Source organism: Humulus lupulus, chromosome 2 (genome assembly GCF_963169125.1).
Source record: "Humulus lupulus chromosome 2, drHumLupu1.1, whole genome shotgun sequence".
Taxonomy (NCBI): Eukaryota; Viridiplantae; Streptophyta; class Magnoliopsida; order Rosales; family Cannabaceae; genus Humulus; species Humulus lupulus.
In genome coordinates this window covers 224,008,664-224,017,387 of record NC_084794.1, presented here as the reverse complement: position 1 = coordinate 224,017,387, position 8,724 = coordinate 224,008,664, and the positions used below count along the sequence as shown (strand labels likewise).

The window sequence follows — 8,724 nt, the reverse complement described above, 5'->3', positions numbered from 1 at the left end:
GACCCAACAATAGCATTAAGAGAAGAAGAACAAGAAGAAGTAGAAGTAACAGGAAAAACATCATGTAAATCAAGCTTATATAAGTTTCCACATAAAGTTCCATTTCCAACCAACATAGAGTCACGATACAAAGTCAGTTTTCCAGTTCCAAAATGAAGACTATAACCTAGTCTATCCAAAATAGATACAGAAATCAAATTCCTCCTAATAGAGGGTAAATAAGCAACATCATGCAACTCCAAAAAATGCCCAGTATTTAGCTGCAGTCTAACAGTCCCAAAAAATTCAACTCTGACTTTAGTTTCGTCTCCCATGTATACATGCTCCTCCAACCTACTCGGTCTTCTTCGGTTTGTCACTGCCTGCAAGGAATTTGTAACATGAATTGTAGCTCCAGTATCTAACCACCAAGTGTTTAAGGGAACATCAATAATATTGGACTCTAAACAAACCATCACAAGAAAATTACCTTTCTTCTCTAAGTGAGCTTTGAGCTTTCGACAATCAGCTTTCTTATGCCCAAAGCATTGACAAAAGTTGCACTTCCCTTTGAAAAAATCATTCTTATGACCAGTTAAAGATGAGCTAGCTTGCCCATTTCCCTTAGGATGGTTGGCTTTCTTCTTAGGATGCTTTTGGTCACTAGAGTTGTTGGAAGTGAACTTTCTCTTGTGAGGATTGTTTGGGTTCGTCACCATGGAGATACTTCTTGCCCTACCTTTTCTCATGTCCTCCTCTTCCTTGGAAAGAATAGCAGACATCTCCCCAACAGTCCATTGTTCTTTCTGAGCATTGTAGCTTGATCTGATTGAATCAAACTGAGATGGAATGTTCTCCATCACCAACCACACCATGTAATCCTCACCAAGGTCCATATCCATGGCCTTAAGTTTATGATAGTGGCCCATGAGCTTGTCAATGTGAGCCCTAATGTCACCTGAACCATCGTAAACAGTGTGATGCAGCATGTTCAAGTGTTCATTCTTCTCATTCTTTGAGAATTTCTTATACTTTTCCTTAATGGCAGCAAGAAAATCCTTTGCATTTTCAGACTTGGGAATACTATCACGAATGGATTCGTCCATGTGATATCTCATAAGCATCAAGCAACAACGATTGGAGTGTTCCCAGTCCTCATAAGATTTCTTATCCTTCTCAGTAGCATCATCAGCAGGCTTAGATGGTGCATCAATTCTCAAGGCCAAGTCCACTTTCATGAAGGTCAAGTTCATCGTGATATTTTCAATCCACTGCTTGTGGTTGGTTGCATTCAGCGTCAAGACGGCAGGAGATCTAGGAATGCTTAAAGCTGAATGAGAAACAAGAGCAATAACTATTAAATACATGTTACGATAAACCATGTCATTTGTGATCTTTTCTCATCAATATATGATCGCAAAATAACAAATGATCATTATGTATGCTAGAGTTCTTAAAACATACAAAATAGAACTCATACAAAGGTAAGAACAATCTATTAAACATTATAATCAAATACATTAATTTACTATCGAAAGGATAGATAAATTGTGATTCATAATGTTTAATTAATTTTCTTCACCATATTAAGCATCCTTACCAAGCAATTATTATCGATATGATAATTAATTACTTATATAGATCTTAATGTAATTTTGGAGGAAAAAACACAAAATTTAAATAAATAATTATTTAAATGTTCCTCTTTACTAAACAATTCACATGCTTATTCTTACGACAGGCAAGAAAATAAACAATAATTGTTGACAATATATAATAAGATTCATGCCACAAAAGATTAAATACAAATACAATTATGAATAGAATTCATGGATTAATCTTGTGCATAAACATATATAAAATAGGGTATTAAAAGTAGAGTGAAATGGTGGAAAATTAGGTCCAAAATGGACCATGCACGCGCCCCCACACGCCCATTTTCCTTTTTTTTTTTTTAAGAACAGTTTCAGAAAATGACATGTCGTTTTCAAGAAACGACGTGTCGTTTTACAAAAACGACTTGTCGTTTTTCATATAAAAAACGACGTGTCGTTTTGGGAAAGAAAACAACCCCTTTTTTTTGAAGAAACAACACGTCATTTTTGTCTGACAGAGACAAAACGACATGTCGTTTTCTTCGTCCCTGACCTTGATTTTTTCAGCAGACGGGTCGCCTCGACCCGGTTCAGTCCGTGGGTCTGACCCGACTGAAAAAGGTGGTTCCGGCTACTGTTTTGGCCACCGTTTTGAGGGGTTTTCCTCCACTCACTGTCGCCGACCACTCTACCATATCCATTCTCCTCATTTCACAACAAAAAAGGTCAAAACAACATGAAAACCAAAATGGGTTTCCACCAATTTTGAGTTCCATGAAGAACTCGGTTTCACAACAACAATAGATGAAATTTTTGCCCAAAAATAGCTAAAAAAATCCAATACTCATTATCAAATCCGATTTCCCATTAACATAGAATGATTTCAAAATTTCTTGTGAAAAATTAGATTTTGAAAAATTGGGTATATATCAAAATTTCAAGCCCTAAAATCAAATAACCTATCTGTGATACCAATTGTTAAATTGAAAAACAATACTATGAGCATAAATCCATAAATCAGATTCAAATCAATATAACATGCTCATACAACAATCCGGGAACGCATTTTATTTAGAACATTAAAATGAATATATATAGATGAAACATACCTGACATTGAGTCTCCAATGTTCATCCTTGAATCTCTCACGATCTACACATCTTCATCATCGAAAGCTTCATCAAATTTCAAAATCCACTTAATTTTGTCCCTATAATATCACATAATAAAAACATGTCAAAACGATTATATTTGAATATGAAAATAAAATCAAATAATCGGATTCAACATACCATTCAAAAATAAAATAAATATGTTTTGATATACATACCTCAACCCTTATGCCTGGATTTGTGGGCAAAGTCACAAATGATTGGATACCACAATGGAAACACACCAACCAAAGAGTGAAAACATACCTAACTAAACAAAACACATGGAAAATATACAGAGAGTGAAAACACGGTTATGACTTACTTCTAACATCTTAATCTTCACACACACACACATATATATATATCTATATATATTTGAATGTTACAAAATAAAAATGAGTAAAAATATGAGGAAAAACAGTAACAAAACAAATTAAAGCAAACTAACAGAACTCTAAACATATGTATACTAACATTTTATATGACATATTTAACATTAACTCGTAAACATAACTTAACTAATTGTTTGACTTTTTTTGGCTTCTTCCCAATTCCGCGTGAACAAAGAGGAATGAGGACAATAAGACATAACTTAGTACTAGTGAAGTTTTGAGCTGACACACGTGCACGCACACACACACATATATATAGTATGATAATGGTGGTATTATTAGTGTAGTGAGGATGCGAGGAGTCTAGATGTGAGAGTATAGTGAAGAGTCAAATATATAGATATATAATATATGAAATTAATGAATTTTTGTAGATACGTTATGTATTGATAATTTTAAATTAAACTGTTCTACGCTTTTAAGGGTTAAACCTAAAAAAATAAATAAAACAATTGGAAAAAGAAAAAAATTGATGATGTAGAATATAGATTAAATAAATTAAGTTAAAATTCTCAGAAATTAGAAAATGTGGGTGGGAGAAAATGTAGGATGCCATCTCACATCTCTCATCCTTAGCTTTATAGAAGTAATGTGCAATACACATTTGTTTAGTTTTGAAGTTGTAAATATTATTTATAATTTTAATAAAAATTGATTCACTGTTTTTTTTAATATATATATATATAATAGAATGAATTATAATTCTATTGTATATATAAATAATTATATCAATAATATCTACATATATGACATCTAAACACAATGTTGACATAGATATATATTTACATGACTACATTACATATATATAAAATACAGTAATATTTAAAAAGAAATTACTAATAGAAATAAAATAAGAATAGAAAAAGTCATAGTGTACGTAGACAGTAATACACATGCGTCAACTGTTTTTAGTTTCTAATGTATCTCACAATGTCCTTTGGTAAATTTGATAAAGAAAAAGAGCTTCAATCACTTAATAAAAAATAAACTATCACACAAATTAAAAAGATAAAAAAAAATGATGTGTGACTTTATTATTTTTAAATAAATATGATTTAATTATTTAAATTATCATAAAATATCTTAAAAATATCATTTTTCAATTAATTAATTAATTTATTTTTGTTTAAGTTTATATTTGTTTAAGTTTTTTAATTTGACAGTGACAACAAAAGATTATATATTATATATTTAATATAATATTAAGTTTAAGTTTAATTAAATTTTATTTTAAGTTATAAAATATATAGTTTTATTATTTTTAAATAATCATTATTGTAAAATATCTTTAAAATATACTATTTTAATTTGCTTAATTATTTATTTATATAATTTTATTTAAGTTTAAGTTATATTTACAATCTACCGTTAAATATAAGAATATTATGTTAAATATAAGAATATTCTATTAAAGTTAACGGAAAAAAAATAAAAAACCGTTAAAACCAAGAATTTCCATTATCTACAAATTTATTATATAGAAGAGATATACTTGGAAAAAGAAAAAAAATGATGATGTAAAATATAAATTAAATAAATTAAGTTCAACTTAAGTTAAAATTATCATATATTAGAAAATGTGGGTGGGAGAAAATGTAGGATGTCATCTCACCTCTTTTGTTCTTAGTTTTATATAAGTAAATAGATTTATAAGAAATTAACTACAAGGAAAAGGGTTAAAAAATAATTTAAAAAAATACAAGAATAATATATCAGCCAAATCCCATTCTCCTTCACTTTGTTCCAAAAGCCAAAAGAACTCTTACAAGCACATCATGTGTTGCGTTCTCTTTCTCGTTTAATCTTTATTCTTTGTAATACTTTTTTAATTAATTTTTCTTTAATATAATAGAGATTTGAATCTCTTACCCCTCCCATATACATTCTCACGCCAAACTATTTGAGCTAGCCTCAAGTGTTTTTTTTTAATTGAGATCTTTTATGTTTTACTAAAATTTATTTATATGTTTATTTATTTTCGCATTTTTATTTTCTAAATTTATATAATATTTTATTTTTGAAATTTTTACATCTAAGTTGATTTTTATTCTTTTGGTAATAAAAATAATAATTTGTTTTTTTAGCAATTTTTGTAAAAAAATAATAATTACATCTTTACGATTTTGGTATATATGTGGTATACATGTAGTTGATATTTGATATATTTTTAATACGGGTTTATACTTTTTTGGACCCTGTGTTTTGTCCTATTACCTATTTGGACATTGTGTTTTGATAAATTACTTTTTGGACCATATGTTTTGTAAAATGGTTAAAATAGAACCTTAAACTCAATTTTGATGAAGAAAAAAATTGAATATAACAACACAGTTTTTAAGGAGAATGATTTTATTTTTGTTCTGGATTGTTAGTTTGGTAAATTATTTGTGATTTTAGTTGAGAAAACATTAACCAAAATCAGGTTTATGTCTCTATTTTAACCATTTTACAAAATATAGGGTCCAAAAAGTAATTTATCAAAACACAGGGTCCAAACAGGTAATGAGACAAAACACAGGGTCTAAAAAGGTATAAACCCTTTTAATACACAGTGACTATTGACACTCCTTTTTATTTCTACTCAAATTTTTAATTAATTAATTATTACCAAATATATAATTTAGTAAATTGACATAAAAGTTCTCATCATATATTAAAAATAATTAATTATACATACATCTAGCTAACTCTGGAGTGAGTAGCTCGAGTTAAACTTGATAGCTTACGACAACTTGATAGCATCTTGTGCCAACAACTTAGTTCGAGATGTGAGAGAACCAGATCGCCTTCGTGGAATTTTGAGCGTGACTCAGTTCAAATTAGTTCTTCTAACCCCAGTTCGAAGGAAGTGTTTAGCTCGCTGAAGCCTGATCATGACGCACAGTGAAGGATCCCAAAAGACTCGGAGATTCCTTATACACTCATTATTGCTCAGATATTATTATGTATTTATTACTCGATATTGGGGGCATAGAATCAATAGTAATCAAAGTATTTATGTAAATGTGATGTTTCCCATAAATGTATGTTAGCATATTTATGAATGGTTACCCAAAATTGTCCAGGTAGAATTCTCTATAAATACATGGGAGAATGGACATAAAGGGAGAGGAACATCTTGTATACCGAAACTATGGTGAAATTGTGACAAACAATCTCACGGTGAGAACAAAATAGATAAATAAGAGTTGACTCGTGGACTAGGTGGATTTTATCCACTGAACCACATAAAAGTGTGTGAGTACTCTTGATACGTTCTTGTTATCCAAAAAATTAGCATTAATGACGTGGCAAGTGATCCCTGGACACGTGGCTGACACCTGGAAGAGCTCTGCTAGGGTATCGACCAGAGGACGTACTAGAAGCAGTAAGCAACCCAGTCTTACCTGCGACCAGTCTAGTCGATAGTTCCGCATGCAATGTCATATTACTGTAAAGATCTTTGTAGATCCCGAATTTAACTCACATAATCTCCTAAATATCCGATTATTTAGGAGAGAATATTGGCAACTAAATCATGTAATCCCCCTTGAGCCTATAAATAGGAAAAGATAGCTCAAGGAAGGGACTTTTGGGCTTTTCGAATTATTTGAGATTAGAGTAATTCTCCTTGGAATATTATATTGTTCTTGAGAGGTTAGTGAAACTCATTGAACCCTTGTTCTTTGATCACTCATTTGATTCCTATATCAATAACAGTCTAAGTGGACGTAGGTTATTACCAGATCCTGGGGCCGAACCACTATAAAAATATCGTGTTCTTATTACTTTTTGTCATTACGTTCTTCTCAACACATTCATTCATATCAAGCATATTCTGACTCCGTGTCAGTTGACCAAATTCTAGGTCAACATTCTGGTGCTTTCATTGAGAGCTTGATTTATCATTGCTGAGAAAACTAATGGCGAAAACTGGAAGGAAAGCTGGACAGGCGGCCGCTGCTGCGCCATCAAATCCACCTCCTTCTCCCCCTGCAAGCGTGGCAGAGGATGAGCCACATCTGGACTTTGAGCAAGAAGAAATGGATGATGCAACGCTGAAGAGTACCCTGGGGGCGTTGCAGGAGGAGCTGGCTAGTCTGAAAGCCAGTCAAGAGAATACTGCCGAAGTTGTGGCGCGGCAGCAGCAGGAGATTGAACGGCAGCGCGCGGAATTAAGTGAGAGGCAGGCGGAGATGGACCGCCGCTAGAGAGAAGCCATGGCAGCCCTTGAGGCGGCCTTGCAACTGGCAAGGAATCAGGCCGCACCTGTTTCGCAGCCTGACCGACCTGTCAATGGGCCACCCCAGAGGGGTCCTAATCCCAACCCACCAATCCAGCCTTTGAGTCCGCAAAGGCCCGAGCAGCCTCAGGTGCCCCATGAAGATGCCCCACTGGACCCTGAGGCGCAGCCACCGCCGCAAAGGCAGAATAGGGCCGAGCATCAAACTCGTAGTCCTAGACGCCGTAGGGGCGATGAGCCAAACCTACCGAATAGAGGTCAGTATCCCCCTGGTAACAGGAGGGACTCAGAGTTAGGCTCTGCGGTTCGGGGTCCCCCATGGCATGATAATGCACGGGGACACCACTACCAGCGCAGGCCGCCATCTAACTTTCGGAACGTTTCAGCCAGGGACGAAAATCGAGGGAACAGTCAATCCCACCATAGCCAATCAAGGTTCAGAGATGGCCATGGGTATAATGAGGCCGACTCAGGCAAGGGAAACGCTAGCCAAAGAAATGAAGAAAGAGGTAAAGGCAGGAGCCAGGTACCTCAAGATGACCAACCCGATAGACGGGATGCTGGGGGGCAGCCCAGGCAAAATAATGTCTTCAACCGGCTCGGGGGTAGCGAGCAGCGGAGAAGAGACGAAGATTTAAGAGATGTACTCAACGATCGCTGGGAGCGGCATGGCGAGAACGTCCCCCCAGCAACAGATGCCACAGCGATTCCTGCCGCTGTACAGGCCCAAATAGATGCCCTCAACCAAGCAGTGCAACAGCTGGTCGGGGGAAGGACATCTTATATCGACCACGATAGGAGGAAAGGCACTCCTTTCGTACAAAGGATAACTAATGCTGAAACTCCAAGCAAGTTCAAAATGCCTACACTTCCAAACTTTGACGGGTATGGAGACCCAGTGTCTCATGTCAATTAGTTTAAAATACAAATGGACATTCAGAAAGTGTCCGAAGACGCTCGGTGCAGGATCTTCCCTGCAACACTTTCTGAAGCTGCGCAGGAATGGTTTTTTAAGTTCCCTCCCGCAAGCATAGTTTCCTGGGAAATGTTCGTAAGGGGGTTTTACGGACAGTTCTATGCAGGCCGTGTGCATCCGACCGAAGCAAACCAGCTGGTTGAAATTCGCCAGCAGGATGGAGAATCAGTGAAGGACTACATCCAGCGCTTTATGCGAGCGGCAGCTGGAGCAAGAACCGTGGGGGACGAAGGCAAAATGATGGCCATAACCGCAGGGGTTAAACTTCGTTCTCCCCTCTGGAAAAGTCTCCGAAAGGAAGGAGTGAGAACTACCCAAGAATTTTTAGACCGGGCTGATCGCTACATCAAGCTCGAAGAAGCCATTGCTGACGATGGAAAGCCCTCAAGCAAGGATAAGAAGGCTT

At 35.2% G+C, this 8,724-nt stretch overlaps 1 protein-coding gene across 1 annotated transcript; it reads right to left on the bottom strand.

Moving 5' to 3' along the window:
• Positions 1–306: 306 nt before the first annotated feature.
• LOC133816546 (uncharacterized) lies at positions 307–789 on the bottom strand. The gene is made up of 2 exons (XM_062248980.1): positions 470–789; positions 307–362 (listed from the first exon to the last, which is right to left on the bottom strand). The coding sequence occupies exons 1-2, from the start codon at positions 759–761 to the stop codon at positions 334–336; spliced, it is 321 nt and encodes a 106-aa protein (XP_062104964.1). The 5' UTR covers positions 762–789; the 3' UTR covers positions 307–333.
• Positions 790–8,724: the final 7,935 nt, after the last annotated feature.

Excerpts from the sequence above, each read along its gene's own strand:
- LOC133816546 (XM_062248980.1), bottom strand. The coding sequence starts at position 761 with ATGTCTGCTATTCTTTCCAAGGAAGAGGAGGACATGAGAAAAGGTAGG. Across the intron at positions 363-469 it reads AGCTCACTTAGAGAAGAAAG|GCAGTGACAAACCGAAGAAG; the intron begins GTAATTTTCTTG and ends AATTCCTTGCAG.